A 16665-nucleotide genomic window follows, 5' to 3' on the forward strand; every position below is an offset into this window, starting at 1 on the left:
TCCGGAGTACCGCGCAATCCGTTTAGATCCATTCTGGTGAGATATGGGATGTAAAAAAAATGATATTGAATAAAATGCTTAGCAATAAATAATTATATGTACTTAGCCACAGTGATGAGTAAGTGTCTTGCTGAGTGATTGAGTCATTCATCTTTCTTTCGTCAAATAAGGTGTAGTCGAAAAAATTCAATTTTTTCAATTGAGATGTACATCATTCTCCATCAAAAATATTGTTCAAAACAATATTTAGATCTATTTCTTTGTAAATTTAAATCCAAGTTTTAAAAGCAAAGCTGGAATATTGCATCTTCACCGAAAAATTAAAATTTGAAATCTTTGCTTTCGTTTTTACATCCTTTATTGGATTATTAATCCCATTTTAGTACTATCATATTAAGAATCCCTCTGAATTATGAGTTGTGTTTTGTGAAGCTTCTCGTAGTCAATTTTTTTTTTGGCTACAATTGTGCGGATTATAGAGTTGTCATGCAATTGAAAGAACACAAAAAAAAAATGACAATTTGAAATTAGTTTTTTTTATGACCGTAGTATTGGGCTAGTATTTAATTGAGTGATTGAAAATCATGATATTTTAGGTTAAAATTTTAACGGAAATAAAAATACTACTTAATTATTTTTAGTTGTCCACTCCATTGCTTATGGGGAGTGATAAATATCTAGTAAAATCAATCAAACTGCGTGAAAACTGATCCAGTCGCAATAATCATTAAAAGACACAATTTAAAAATATCTAAGCCCACCCCAAATTTCAAATCTACTAGACTACCACTCTCAACTTGTACAAAACCGTATTTTTGATATAACACAAGGACAAAAATGGTAAACAAAATTCAGTATCCCTCGTTATTAACCTATCCCCCTTCAATTCAAACACCGTCATCGCACTCTATTTAGTTCTAACATTTTTTTCTGCAGACGCTCCGAACCCTAACCCTAATTCGCCGCAAGCACTCAGCTTTTTCCGGCATTCTCCAACTGGTAAGTACCGCCCCAGTGAGAAACTTTTTTTTTGTTCTCTACTTCCTGCAATAGATATAGTTTGAACTTTGAAAGATTTGATCTTTAGTTGAGAAAACTAAGTATTCATGTTTACTGATCTGAATTAGTTGATTATATTTTGAATTTTGATACAATTTGCTTAATGAGATCTTCGATTTACATGTACAGTAAAGTAGCAAGATGGGAGATACAAAGGAGAACGAAGCTTACGAGGAAGAACTTCTCGACTACGAAGAAGATGATGAGAAGGCCCCAGATTCCGTCAATGGAAAAGTTAACGGCGAGTCTGCTAAGAAGTGAGCTTTACTTCAATTTATATTTTTCGTTTCTTTTTCTGAAATCTGTGTGAACATGTGTGGTGTTGTGATGCTTATATAAAGGGTTGATCATGAAGTTTGAGTCAATGCGTGTGTAAAGCAAGTGGTGTGCCTCAGCCTATGCGTGTTTGTGGTGTTCTAGTGTACTTGTTCATGGAGATAATCAATTTGATTGTTGTGGAGGCCGTTTGGATTGGCTTATAAGATGTGTTTTTTTTTTGAGTGTTTGGCCGGTCAACTTAAGCAGTTTATAAGTTGAAAACAGCTTCTAAGTCAAAAAAAAGTTATCCTGCATCTAATTTTTTTTAACTTATAAACAGTTTTCAACTTATAAGCTACTTAAAAATAAGTCAATCCAAACAGGCTATCTATTATGATTGAAGTGAATTTCTTTTTTCTGTGTGCCTCAACGTTATAAACTGAGATTGAAAATGAGAAGTGCTTTGTATAAAAAACATTCGTGTTCTTTTTATACAGTTTGAGTTGGAAAAATGAGTGTCTTCTCTCCTGTAGTCATGTACATATAGTGAGAAGTGAGAATCTCTTCTATTTCCATTTCTAACAGTAAATATAGCTGCACACTTTACTGAATAAATGGTTTTAATATGCCACCATATCTGATTAATATTCTTCTTTTCTACTTTTTAAGCCTGAGATTTTTGAATCTCATAAAGTCTAAATGTTTTTGTCATGATTTGTCAATATAGGGGTTATGTTGGAATTCACAGTTCCGGATTCAGAGACTTTCTTTTAAAGCCAGAGCTACTGCGGGCTATTGTGGATTCAGGGTTTGAGCATCCATCTGAAGGCAAGTCATCTCTTATCTGTGCATTGATTCTGCAAAACTATTTTCTATGGGTTCTTTTTTCCTTCATTTGATTTTTTAACCGCTAATAAGAAATAATTTTATGTGCGGTGTCAAGTTGTCCACCATCCTGTTCAATTAGTAATGTTTATTTCTTTTTTTTTATTTTGATATTTTAACTGCCAATAAGAATATTTTTCTGTGTGGTGTCAAGTTTTTCACCATCCCGTTCAATTAGTAATGGTCAAACATGTGAGGAAGATGGGCAATTTTGGCTGTATCCGAGTTGGCTCATCAGTGTGTATATTCCTATCTCAACTCGTCCAAGTTTAGATGGGTTAACCGAGTTACACTTGCATGGGCTAAATTTGATTATCTTTGAAGGCATTTTGATCTCTGTGGTCTGGTTTCTTCACTCATTAATTTATGAGTTTTCTTATTGAAATAGGGCAACATTCAGGATGCTAGTGGTTGTGAATATTACTCTTTAGAGATGTCAAATTTAGCCCTTAAAATTGTAATCCAACCCAACATGCCTAACTTGCGCCAGTAAACAAGGAATATACTCATAGATGGTCAGTGTGGATACAGCTGAACTTAACCTATCAAATAGCCTAGGTCAATTTGGGCTACCTAAGATGGCTTAAATTGATAAAACTGAAAAAAGAAGCCAGAAACAATGAATGTATACTATTATGTGCTATCAAAAAAGAACTTAAAAAATAAGAACTGTTTTTGCTGGATTTGGGTTATTACATCTATTTCTCCTCCTGCACTCACACAATCTCTCCCTTTAAAGAAACAGAATATTCTTATTTGTTACTTTCTTTGGTGTATGTGTATATCTGTCTATAATTCACCTACTTTATCTCAATATAAAAAAGAAGTTTTCCCCTTGGGGAAGGAGGGGTGAGGGGGAGTATATTTCTCTCTGCACTTTCAGAGGATCTTGTTTTCCCTAAGAGTTCTAAGCGAAAAATGAAGCAAGCATGTATTTTATTGAAGACAACTAGACAAGTGCATAAAAAACTGGAACACTCAGCTTGCCATACCTGGCTTCCAGGTGAAAGGGTGCTTAATTTTTTTCACTCTCCCTAAACATAAATGAGTTCTTTCTATCAGATGTATCTATTTCCTTACCTATTTTCCACTTAGTTTCTCATTAAAAAGAGAAGCCTTTTGTTTTGGTTCGGAGTGTATTTCTCTCTAAAATAGGGCAGCCTGGTGCATAAAGTTGTTCATGAGGTTTTGGTGATGAAGCAGATAACTAAAAACAAAGCATGAAATAAACTTAGGTTATGAAAAAACGAGCATGAAATAGAACTTCAACTTTAGCACTCTAGGGGGTGGTCTCAGGCTCAAATTTATGTAGAGGTGAAAATCACTAGGTGTTTTTTTCTATCTATCCAAGCCTTGGTGGGCAAAGTTACTTGGTACCTAGGCTGATGGGAGCTAGCAGGTACCCCGTAGAATTACTTGGGGTGTTGCGGAAACTGGTCCAGACTCCCAATATTATAGAAAACAACTTCAACTTTGTGAAAACTGCCTTTCAATTGCGTTACTCATGTTAGTAATTGATGTGCTGATATGCACTGCTGTATATGTCTGTTGTTGGTATAGAGAGGAATAAATAGAGGATTCATAACACAAATCCCAACTGACCCAGTTGTTTGATTGATTGAAACCTCAAGTGAGTTCATCTTCTCCAATAAGTTAAATTTATATTCGGGCTTACTTTCAAGTCTATGCACTAGTAGTGGTTGACTAGTTGTAGGTCAAGAGTTCTATGGGTCAAAAACCTTTCTTTGATGTTTTGAAGTCATAAGCTCATGGCATTATATATAGCATTGGGATGTGCAACAAATTATCTATTCTATAGGCTTCTGAAACGCGGTCAAGGGGTTTCTCTTACTATTATATTTTCAGAAACGTATGCTGACTTCAATTCATTTTTTCTATTTTGATTATTCATTCATTGTTTTTGGTAAAACCTCACTCTGTTTGCCTATTTGGTGGGTTCTTGACTAACTATTTCTCTATCTGTTTTCAGGTAAATTATTACTATCACTACTATTTTGGAGAAGTGTACTGTGGTAAACTTTTTAAAACTGAAACTGAGGCCTTTTTGGCTCCACTCTATTTGGTTCTTCATCAGTGCAACACGAGTGTATTCCACAAGCTATTCTGGGTATGGATGTTATTTGTCAAGCCAAATCTGGAATGGGCAAAACTGCTGTTTTTGTTCTTTCGACTCTGCAGCAGATTGAACCTGTTGCTGGTCAGGTTGCTGCTTTGGTCCTATGCCATACAAGGGAGTTAGCTTATCAGGTTTGCAATGAAATCTGCTGTTCTACTTCACTAATCATCTTTTTTCTCTCCAAATATATCAAGTAACCCTCGTAATGGATTCGTTTGTTGTCTGCAGATCTGTCATGAATTTGAGAGGTTCAGCACATATTTGCCCGATATCAAGGTTGCTGTCTTCTATGGTGGTGTCAATATCAAACTTCACAAGGAGCTTCTGAAGAATGAATGTCCTCATATTGTTGTTGGAACTCCTGGAAGAGTACTTGCATTGGCAAGAGATAAGGACCTATCTCTGAGGAATGTGAGGCATTTTATTCTGGATGAATGTGACAAGATGCTTGATTCTCTTGGTATGTCTTGCTTACTATTCTGCTTTCATGATTCTAGTTGCCTATATCCGCGACACTATCTTTTAGCAACTCATTACCTGTACTCTGTTTGCAGACATGAGGAGAGATGTGCAGGCAATTTTCAAGATGACTCCCCACGACAAGCAAGTAATGATGTTTTCAGCAACACTCAGCAAGGAGATCCGTCCAGTCTGCAAAAAATTCATGCAAGATGTAATGTCCTCTGCCAGTTCTACTTGAAAGTAGAAGTCTTCCGATTTCCATAATTTCAGATTCCTGCTGGCACTAAGTAGTGTAGTCTATTTGGTCAAAGCTAGAGAGGATGTGTACAGAGAAAAATGGGTTGTTGTGTACTGAGCTTGTAGTTCCTTTGTTTTCTTCCATTTGTGCTTGTGTCAGAAGTTCCTGGATAATTATTTTTAATTTTTTTTTGTTGGGGGTAGGGGGAAGGTATTGTGTGGAATGGAATTATCTAGGTCATCGATACTTGCACTATTAAGGGAAATATTCTTGTTAGTGTTGTTCTAAACATGTTGAGCGACAATGAGAAATAGTTGGTCTGATTTTACTATCTCCTGGGAGAAAATGCACAGATGGACTGTGGATTCTTCTTCATCCCTCATTCGTTTCGTTCTGGATACCATTAGCTTCATGAAGCTCCTAATATGCTTTACGGTGACGTTCTTTTCAGCCAATGGAAATTTATGTTGACGATGAGGCAAAGTTGACCCTTCATGGACTTGTACAGGTACATCTTGGGTGCATATATATGATGCCATGAATTCTTTACATCTGAATTAGCTTTCTCATCTTGTTTCTTTTGTTATAACAGCATTACATCAAACTGAGTGAAACGGAGAAAAACCGGAAGCTAAATGATCTGCTGGATGCCTTGGACTTCAACCAAGTAGTTATATTTGTCAAGAGTGTGAATAGGGCAGCAGAGCTGAATAAATTACTAGCGGAGTGTAATTTTCCATCTATTTGCATCCACTCTGGCATGACTCAGGAAGAAAGGTATGTGACTGTTGTTGAATGCAGTTCTCCTTTTGCACTTGCATATATTCTAGTTTAACATGAAATATGTTACAATATGATATTTTTTGGGTGGATAAGTTAAGGTAGTAACAGCCACTTGCCCCCCCCCCCCCTTCCCGATATTACCCGAATGATAAAATATTTTGGCCTTTTATACTACAAATTGAAAGTAACAAGTAACTAAAGCAACAATTAACTAGACAATTAGAAAACGAAGTAATATGCTACGAATGTACTTAATGGATAAAGTCCTAGAGTTGTTGTTCCTACCTAGCTGCTAACTCAATGGGTAATACCTAATTAGCTTGCTATTGCGATTGGAGATTGGTTATTACTTTCAATACTAAATAACTCTTGATTAATGAGGAACTTGGCCCAAAATTAGCTTTCTCAAGTCAAATAAGGCAACACTACATGCAATTGCTTATGAATCCCAGAGAGATTATTCATACTCTAGTTCAAACCTTCGTAATTAAGCTTAATTGACCTCTCAATTAGCCTAATACCTTGTTATCCAAATTACCTAAACCCAATTCTTCTTTCTCAAGCAAGAACTAAGTCAATAGGGCATAAAATAATGTTTGCAACCATTACTTCCACATTCAAGCATAAAAATGGCTTAATAACAATCACCCAATCTGAAACAAGCTTCATATTTATCACCCATAAAGTACGGTACACTAGGGTTGATTTACGAGCTTAGATGAAGAGATTAGCTACTAATGAAAATGAAAATTCCAATGGACACTAAATTAGAAAGCCTAAACAGAATGGCAATTGAAAAGAAATTGCAAACTCTAGCTGTTGACCTCATTCGAAAGGCTAAAAAATGGCTCAAGAGAGCTCAACAAATCGCATAATTATTGTCAAGGAAGGAACTGGAGCCAAAATAGACCCAAAATCATTTTTAAAGTTGCTAGTGCAAAATGTCCCTTGGATGCCCCAGTGCGAAAGTGTGAGAGGTTGGTTATGGATGGTTATAGGTGAGGTAGTGGTAGATTGAAAAAGTATTGGGGAGAGGTAATTTAGACAGGACATGGCGCAACTTAGATTATGGAGGACACAAATTAGGGCAGAGAATGAGTTAGGTAATTAAGTCTCGTTTTCCTTTATATTAGTAGTTGTAGTATTACTTTGAGAGTTTCTTGTTATTCCATTTTTGTTTCTATTTAGTGTTTCTTGCACATCGACTATCATATTATTTTGTTGTAGTGAATGTCCTTTCTTTAGTATGCTTTGTCATGCTTTATTTAGCACGTTGGTTCCTTTTTTTTACGAATTCCTTTTACTTGAGCCGAGAGGGTCCATCGGAAACCACCTCTCTATCTCCCAAGGTTGGGGTACACACTACCCTCTCCAAACCCCACTTGTGGGATTACACCGGGTATGTTGTTGTCGTCGTCCTTTTCTTCCCTGTTGAAATGGTTAAAGCTTGGTGGAGGCATCTTCCCTGGAATTACTTGAGGACCTTATTGCATGTCAATTGAGTGGAATAAGTAGGGTGTGAAATTTTTATGATGCTACTCTTGATGTATGTTGAACTGTATATGAATCTTTGACTTGTAGATTGACTCGCTACAAAGCTTTCAAGGAGGGTCATAAGAGAATTCTTGTGGCAACTGATTTGGTTGGTAGGGGCATTGACATTGAAAGGGTCAACATTGTTATTAACTATGACATGCCAGATTCTGCAGACACGTACCTTCACAGAGTAAGTCCTTGTTTATTTGGATTCATAGTTTCAACTTTTGATTTCTACTTATTCTTTTAGTGTTAATTCTTTTATGTTTGAAAACATTGATAGGTGGGTAGAGCTGGTAGGTTTGGAACTAAAGGCCTTGCCATTACATTTGTGTCATCTGCATCAGATTCTGAAGTTCTTAATCAGGTTTGGAGACTGCTGAATATTTTATCTTGTTATTGGAAGTCTTGTCCATAATTTTCTAAGTTGCTTGTGCTTCACCATTTCAGGTTCAGGAAAGGTTTGAAGTAGACATAAAAGAGCTTCCTGAGCAGATTGATACTTCTACATACAGTATGTCCTTGTTCTTGGTGTTTACTTTTTTGCTTGCTTTAATTTTTTATTGGTGTCTTGGTGCTTTTCTGTTTGACTATTTAACTCATGGAAGCACGGTTAGAACATCCCATGATTTATATAGAAGCCTTGAGTAGTATTTGTCTGCAGTGATTATGTAGCTTCATGTAGATTTTGGGCCGGTATATGATTTACTTAAACTTGCAGTTTGACTTTTATAAAAGAAACAAAATGTTGTGTTCTAGAGTCTAGACGTGAATACTAGTCCTTTCCTCCCATGATTCAGTTTGCAGATTGACTGAATCTAGGGAAGTTTCAAGTAAAACTGAACTGGAATAGAAGAAACATGTATCTGCTAGTTTATTATTGACTTAAGCTCTTGTGAACTGAAATATGCTTCTCGAAATGCGAAGGGTAGGTTGGCTCCTTTTTACTGACTTATCTTGAAATGCCAGCTCAATTTGATACATGGACCCCTAAAACTTTGAAGCTTAACATTTGTTTCTTAACACTAGTGGTGCTAAATGTCACTGTCTAGTCTTATCTTTAATCATCACAGCTTTGTGGATATTTTCAGCTATGTTATCTGTAATAAGTTGATCCAATGTAAAGGAATTCTGCAATATCTTAATGCTTTTAATCAGTTGATCTGGAACTAGCAATATTAATTTTTTTTTGTTTATGCAGTGCCATCTTAGTGAGATGAGAGTGTCCTTGCGGATATTGAAGTCATTTTGCCTGAAGATGGAGGGGAACTGACAGATGTTTGCTTTTGCTTATCGCTTATCTTGGCTTTTTGGACCTTCTAATTTGAAGGAATGGTGGCCTCCTACTATATGCTTTGACACTGTTGGACTGCTGTACCCTAATTGAACCATGCTGTTTCTTGTCAGTTAAGAGGAGCATGACAAATGTCTTTTGAGTGTTATCATGTTAAGCTTTATAATTTATACTTCCCAATGAATTTATTATGTCTAGTTGTTGAATCATATTCTTGTTAGCTGGTGTTACTTAAAACATAATATCTGTTTAATTTAAGTTTCTAGATTCATTGGTGGTTAGTACTAAAGAGAAGAATTTTGTTAATATCATTACGGGGAGTGGGATTTCTCATTTTGGCATGATGAATTATGTCCAGCCTCTGACATTCAATGCTTCTCTCTCCTTGGATGTAATTGATGATACACAGTGGTACCCATCAGAAATGATCACGATTGATATCTTGTTGCTACTGGTGGACAGTAGTCTGCTGATTAGTAACCCTCTCTGTCGTCCTTAGCTGACAGCGCCGCTGTTTATAAAGCTAAGAATGAATATTGGCACTATCTCTTGCTCATAAAAGTGATTGTTGATGCCCATATATAAGACTACTCCACAAAGTGATTGGAAGCACATTTCCCATCTTCCAATACAACTTGAATAGGAAAACAAGTGGACACAACTGCAAGGACCATCTCGAAACCAGTGTTACCTAAATCCTCATGTTGTATGTTTTTTGTACCTTGTACTCACTGTTTTGATTGGCATATTTTTGCATGCGCACTTGTTACCATATACTTCTCAGATGGTTGGCACTATCTTTGGGTCTGTTTTAACTGGTCTTAAACCTATTTAGATGATAAGGTGGTGTTTTGATCGATTGAATCCGGAACATAATTCTCAGGTTATCAATGGATTATATGTTTCCTTCTTGTGCTTAGGACTCTTTACTCGTATTTTGTAGGATTCATGTTCTTGATAATTGATTATTGAATTGCTCAAGACTTTTTGTTTGCAAACTTTTTGGGGGGCATGCAAGGCTTCAAATAAGGTACGGTCAAATATGTTCCTGAACTTTGTGAAAATGTCTAGATATATCCTCTGTTTGTAATTTAGCTCATTCATACCCTTGTTGTCTACATTTTTGTATATATATACTCCTTTCAACGGTAGTTACTTTGTTGGAAAATAACTAGCGTTTTTTTTATATTACACTTGAAATTGTCAAATTCTCATTTAATTGACACATGACATTTATATTAAATAATAAATTCAGCCATTTTAATATAATTAGAATATCCAACTCATGTCCTTATATACTATCCAAAAAATTTCTTTTAACCCATTATCATCACAATCCCTAAATTAGGTCATTTCCTAAATATTCATTTGTACTTGAGTAGGAAAGTTTTCAGTGGGATAAACCTTGGCTTCACTGATCCTGGAAGGTCCGATAAAAGGAATGGAAATTGCATTAACTTCTTCTCCTTGTTTTCAAACGACAACGATAGATGAAGAGCTCCTACGCATCTTTGCGTGCTACAGCTACTCGGTCTAAAATAGGAGCAAGCTCGTCGTCTTTTGCCATCACATTCAATGATAGCTACAGAAACAAAAGGGGTATCCATATTTGAGAATGAGTTCTCCAATTTATCCGTCGAGTCAATTTCCCCAAAGAGACTAGATCAACCAGCAATTTGTAAAAATGTGTATAAACGAACAAGTCTGCATCAATTGAACTAACCTAATGGATCGTGAAAGCCTATTATTCGTATGCAAGTGTTCAATTTCGTCATATCTGGCTATGCTATTTAACAAAGAAAATGGATTCTAGTCAGGCCTTACAATCACCATCAGCTTTGAAGAAGAAATGACCCAATTTAAGGTTTTTGATGATAATGAATTAAAAGGAATTTTTTGGGTCGGATATTTTAATTATATTAAAATGACTGAATTTATTATTTAATATAAATATCATGTATTAATTAAATGAAGATTTGACAATTTCAAGTGTAATATAAAAAAAGAAAAAAAACTAGTTATTTTCCAACAAAGCAACTAACGTTGAAAGGGGTATATATATGCGAAAATGTAGACAACGAGGGAATGAGTGAGCTAAACTACAAACGAAGGGTATCTAAACATTTTCTCAAAGTTCAGAAACATATTTGACCTTTTTCCCTAAATAAAAACACGTGTAAATTTTATAAATAGAACGTAAGAAAATGTCTATTGAAAAGATAAATTATCAGTCCTATTTTACCCCTGGATACTCAAATGTAATACTGTTCGAGCACACACCTATATTATATTTTCCATGTTATATACTTCATAATTACTCCCTCTATTCCAAATAAGTATCATTAAGCAAAAATTACGTTTATTAAGAAATTAATAAACAGAATATGTAATTTATTAAATTATTTTTATTTAATAAATATTTTTTTAAAACTGAACGCTATTAAAAAAATGGAGCATAAGAGTTTCGTTGAAAAAATTGCATGGATTAATGTTTGTTTTGAATTTTTAAGGTGATATTTTTTTCTTATATAATGCACATTTGCTAAAATAATATTTACTTTTGAGACGAAATGACTAGTTTCTAATTTTTTGAAGGATCCTTGTTGTATTAAATAACATTTACTATAATTAGACTTATACTAAAATTGGTTAATTAAATTTCCTACATATAATCCAAGTCTTTTCTTTCACTCTTTCCCATCTCCTCATCAAATTCTACCCAACCCAAATCCTCCGCTCTTCCTCCGCCGTGAACCGCCGCCATGATGGCAAAAAGCGCCACCCTTTCCGGCGGAGTACTGAAAAAAATAATTCTTTCCTACACTTACTTAGCCATCTGGATCGTCCTCTCCGGCACAGTCATTGTATACAACAAATACATTCTTGATAAAAAGCTCTACAATTGGCCTTTCCCAATTTCTCTTACAATGATTCACATGGGTTTTTGTTCTTCTTTAGCTTTCTTCCTCGTACGTATCCTCAAATTAGTCGAACTTTTCACCTTATCCCGCAGAGTGTATTTCACTTGTGTTTTACCCATTGGTGCCCTTTACTCTCTTTCACTCTGGCTATCAAATTCTGCTTATATTTACCTCTCTGTTTCCTTCATTCAAATGCTTAAAGCACTAATGCCAGTTGCTGTTTACACAATTGGGGTTTTGTTTAAAAAAGACAGTTTCAAGAAATCCAGTATGTGTAATATGTTGGCAATTTCAATTGGGGTTGCTATTGCTGCTTATGGTGAATCAAAGTTTGATTCTTTTGGGGTTTCACTTCAATTACTCTCTGTTTTAGTTGAAGCAACTAGATTGGTTATGATTCAGATCTTGTTGAATTCAAAGGGAATTAAGTTAAACCCAATTGCTACTTTATACTATGTTGCTCCAAGTTGCTTTGTTTTCTTGTCAATTCCATGGGTATTTCTTGAACTTCCAGTATTGAAGGAAAGGGGTTTTGGTTTTGATTATGTGATTTTTGGTAGTAATTGTTTTTGTGCATTTGCATTGAACTTAGCTGTTTTCTTGGTTGTTGGAAAGACTTCAGCTTTGACTATGAATATTGGTGGGGTTGTTAAAGATTGGCTTCTTATAGCATTTTCTTGGTCTGTGATTAAGGATAGTGTGACTCCATTGAATTTGATTGGGTATGGATTAGCATTCTTGGGAGTTGCTTATTATAATCACCAGAAATTGCAGACATTAAAGGCAAAAGAAGCAGAAAAAAAGTCTCAGCAGCAGCAGGATGATGAGGAAGGTGGACAACAGAATGCAACAGGGAAGAAGGGTGATTCACAGGACTAATTTTTTTGAAGAAAAATAGGAATATTGATAAAAGGATATGATGAACTAATTAAACTTTATATATTAGAGTTGCAAATTAAAGTTTATATTTTTGGGATTATTATTATCCAAAGAAAGCATTCATATATCTTTATATTCAAATTTGAAGAAAATATAAGAGTTTAATATATCTTGAAATATGGACATAAAAGAACAAATTAATTGACACAATTCAATAGTAGTTAGCTAATAAATTAAGCGTTATATAAAGAATATAAAAAATGAATGAACTATATAGTTCTATCAAATATCCAAGAATAGAATCACAAATATATATTTTTTGGCATTTTTTAAAAAGAAAATCCTGTATAATTTTTTTATAAAAAAATTTAAAAATTATAATATGTTTATATGTTGATTATATCTGCGGTTTTTTACTCAATACTAAATTAAACTAAATTAAGCCTAATGGTTTTTTTGTTATTGATTTGATGCGATTTTTAATTTGATTTGTACACCCTATTCTGAAGTCCTAAAGTGATTAATGAATGCTTTCTACTTGTAGAATTACACTGGATATCATAATGTACTTTCTACTTGTGAAATTACACTAGATATCATAATGTATATTTCTGTATTTACATTTCAAAATTCATAAATAATTCTCTCCTGCTACGTTAAAATTCTGAGCAAATCCACCATAAGTTCATGAGAATCTCATTTTTAATGGGATACTTTTGTCCTTTTCCTCTTTCTACTGACTGATAACACACTTTAATGCAATTGAAGTGATGATTCTTGCAATAAAGTTGTATAGTTTTTAAGCCAAAATGTTGCCAACTTTTAGACGAACTTACAACTTTTATTCCAATATTTACTACCTTTGTCACTTAATATTTGTGAGAACTATTTATGCATTTTTGGATTCTAGTTCATTTCATGACTCGTGTGGTGTTTGGAACATGATTTTGACATTGATGGATTGTTAACTCTATGTCCTGTTTTCGTGTATCCGATTAAGCAAGCCTTGCATGCCAGCTTTCCCCCAAATATAAAAGGTGCATGAAAGATCATTTTACTAGGTGCGATAAGGTAAAAAAGCTGGAGTGCAGCAACTGCACGAAAACTGTTACACTTTAAGCCATTTGTCTTCTTGCTCATTACTATTTGTTTCCATACATGGACGAATCTAATGAGAAATGGCATCGAACACATAAATTTAGGATTGGAGTTGAGGAATATTGCTTATCATTCGAGCAACTCCTTCTTGTTGGCAGAGTGAATAATCAGTAACGAACAATATGTTTTTTTTTAAAAAGCAAAATATGTCTCTGCATCCTTCTTTTAATTTCAAAGAGAAGATGAGATTTTACGAATCAAAGGCATTTACAAATACAACATAAATCTCACCAGAGTTTTCCTTGGAGATGGAAAATTCGCCCACTTGCACAAAGCTCTTGCTATGTGCAGTCTCCGATGAAGGGCACAACCATATTTGATCCATTATATGTAAACTTATATTTCTACAAGAGATTGTTTTCATGACTTGAACTCATGACATCGTGGTCACATGGTAACAACTCCTACAGTTGCTCCAAGGCTTCCCTTCTCAAAACATCTTTACACATATTCTCCAACTATTATTATGAGCACTAGTTTTGTTTTGTCAATTGTAGAAGCCTCATGCATCCATCATCTTTGTTCAGGATTAATGTCATCAGCAAGTCAAAGACAATCAATTGAGTATACCTGCCTTCATGACGATGTTTAAGGAAGCCAAGCATGCCGTGAATAACAACATCTCCACCGAAACAATGCCTCCACAGAGAGACAAAGATACAACAGACACTCAGAGGTGAAGCACAGCCTACAACAACCAAAATGATGTCCCACGGGGTCTGGATTTAAACCGTCCAAAAATATAACTTCTTTTGTAGCATCATACTATAAGTTCCCTCATTTATGCAATAAGATCATGCACATTGGATAAGCCGCTCAGCTATCAATGCTAATGAAAAGAAACTCCTGCCTTGAGATGACTGATATTGATTACAACGTCATGCACATTAAACTACCAGAAGTCTTTGCATGAGCAAACACCATCTATGAAACGGTGAAATCGGTTCCTGTCCCTGACCAATATTTCTCGCTTGTAAGTCTTCGAGATGAATTTAGTTGCAGAGTGGCAATCTTCACAGACTCGCAAGTTTTTCACAATTCGGATAAGAGTACCAGGAGGTGTCTTTATAAGGGCAAATGCGATAGCAAGCTTTTCACTATGCCTATTTACAGCACCCTCTTTATCTTCTTCATCGATATCAAGTAGCACTTCTGATGTTGAAGCAACAAATCCGGCTCTTCTAATCTCCTTTCCAATATCATCCACCATCTGATGAATAATTTTGTACTCACTATGACTTTTATCTCCCGACACAAATTCATAGATTTCGTTGTATAGCTCAATCATAGTGCTCCCTGGAACCTTCCTCATTCCCTTCTTCGCCATAACTTCCCTAATCATGGTCTTCTTCTCCCAAGAAAACATTTTTGCATAAATGTTAGAAAGTAGTACATAATTAGAATCATGCGTAGGCTCATGTTTTATCAGCTCTTTTGTTATTTTTTCACCAAGCGTCAGCTCACCATGAGCACGGCAAGCAGTAATAAGTGTCCTCCAAATTACTGGATTTGGCTTAACGGGCATTCTCTGAACAAAATCCAATGCTTCTTGCACATGTCCTGCTCTGCATAATAGATCAACCATGCATCCGTAGTGTTCTATCTTAGGTGAAATCCCAAATTCCTTTGTCATTGAATAAAAGTATCCCTTACCTTGGTCAACTAAAGCCGAATGGCTACAAGCAGTAAGTAGCCCAATAAAGGAAACATCATCAGGTACAACACCATTTTTCTTCATCTCCTCAAATAACGAAACAGCCTCAGTTCCCCGGCCATGCATCGCCATGCCATCTATAACTGAAGTCCAAGAAACAATATTCTTCTGATTCATGCTCCTGAACAAACTCAGAGCTTTATCAACATCACCACATTTTGCAAACATGTCAATTAAAGCATTCCAAAGAACAACACTCTTTGGAACATTCTCCCTCTCGATATATGCCTCGAGCCACTTCCCTAGCTCTAGCGCACCCAAATCTATACATGCAGACAACAAGCAAACCATTGTAACTTCATCAGGTTCTACCCCAACAACCTGCATTTCTCTAAACAACCCTACAGCCTCACTAGACAAACCCCATCTCACATAACCACCTATCATCACACTCCACCCTACCGAATCCCAGTTAGGCATTTCATCAAACACCTTCCGCGCATTCTCAATCCCATCATCACAACAACAGTACATATGAACCATAGTATTCAAAACATGAGAATCCTCATCAAACCCAAGTTTCACCACTGACCCATGAACCGTCTGGCCTAATTTCAACTCACCAATCCCAGCACAAGCCTTAAGCACAAAAGGGTAGGTGAACTTATTAGGCCAAATACCATAACTCAACATTTTACAGTACAAACACAAAGCATTATGCTTAAAGTCATTCGTTACAGCGTAACTTCTGATAATGGTGTTGAAAAGAAAGGTATCAAAGTAATGGGTTTCAACATATGAGGAAAAGATGAATGATGAAGCGTGGGTGATGGCGTTAAGTTGAGAGGAAATGGAGGTGAATTTTGTGAGGACAAGTGGGTTGCTTTGTAGGCCAAATTTGAAGATATGGGATTGGAGTTGAAGTAGTTTGGGAAGAGAATCGCAGAGTTGGAGGAGAGATATGCAGTTCTGCTCTGCTGCTCGGTTATTGCTGGTGGGTAGTGATAGTGATCTGTGAAGTGAACGGAATAACTTTGATTTTAAGGGTAAATGCTGCATCTCGTTCATGCCATCAATGGCGACCAACGCTAATCTATTACTTTCATTGATTCATTAGCCATGTTAACGTATCAGAAAAAAAAACTATATTTGTGTATTTATGTGTATGTGTGATTTTGAGAGAGAGGAGCAAGATTTGAGAGCGAGGAAATTATGTATATCATTATATGTGTATCTCAGTTTCAACAAATATACATATAGCATTTGAGATACAGTTCTCGCCTCTATCCTTCATCTTGCTTGAATGGAATTATAATTAAGTATTTGTAGTTATAATCCAATATATAGCTACTTGTGAATATTTGCTTTATATTGAAACTCCATTAAATTTAAAATAAAATT

General features: G+C 35.4%; 3 protein-coding genes across 3 annotated transcripts; 2 read left to right on the top strand and 1 right to left on the bottom strand.

The window, feature by feature from the left end:
- Positions 1 to 883: 883 nt before the first annotated feature.
- Positions 884 to 8910, top strand: LOC129899126 (DEAD-box ATP-dependent RNA helicase 15). The gene is made up of 12 exons (XM_055973948.1): positions 884 to 999; positions 1189 to 1316; positions 2045 to 2145; positions 4298 to 4470; positions 4568 to 4799; positions 4894 to 5012; positions 5491 to 5547; positions 5632 to 5816; positions 7404 to 7548; positions 7642 to 7725; positions 7809 to 7872; positions 8560 to 8910. Exons 2-12 carry the CDS (start codon positions 1201 to 1203, stop codon positions 8568 to 8570), a joined length of 1287 nt encoding a protein of 428 aa, XP_055829923.1. The 5' UTR covers positions 884 to 999; positions 1189 to 1200; the 3' UTR covers positions 8571 to 8910.
- A 2405-nt stretch (positions 8911 to 11315) lies between these two features.
- Positions 11316 to 12545, top strand: LOC129900384 (probable sugar phosphate/phosphate translocator At4g32390). The gene has a single exon (XM_055975344.1). It carries the CDS (start codon positions 11415 to 11417, stop codon positions 12450 to 12452), a length of 1038 nt encoding a protein of 345 aa, XP_055831319.1. The 5' UTR covers positions 11316 to 11414; the 3' UTR covers positions 12453 to 12545.
- A 1093-nt stretch (positions 12546 to 13638) lies between these two features.
- Positions 13639 to 16557, bottom strand: LOC129901662 (pentatricopeptide repeat-containing protein At4g21065-like). The gene has a single exon (XM_055976908.1). The coding sequence runs from the start codon at positions 16330 to 16332 to the stop codon at positions 14503 to 14505; it is 1830 nt and encodes a 609-aa protein (XP_055832883.1). The 5' UTR covers positions 16333 to 16557; the 3' UTR covers positions 13639 to 14502.
- Between the last annotated feature and the right edge of the window lie 108 nt (positions 16558 to 16665).

The sequence above is a fragment of the Solanum dulcamara genome, chromosome 8 (genome assembly GCF_947179165.1).
Source record: "Solanum dulcamara chromosome 8, daSolDulc1.2, whole genome shotgun sequence".
NCBI classification, from domain to species: domain Eukaryota; kingdom Viridiplantae; phylum Streptophyta; class Magnoliopsida; order Solanales; family Solanaceae; genus Solanum; species Solanum dulcamara.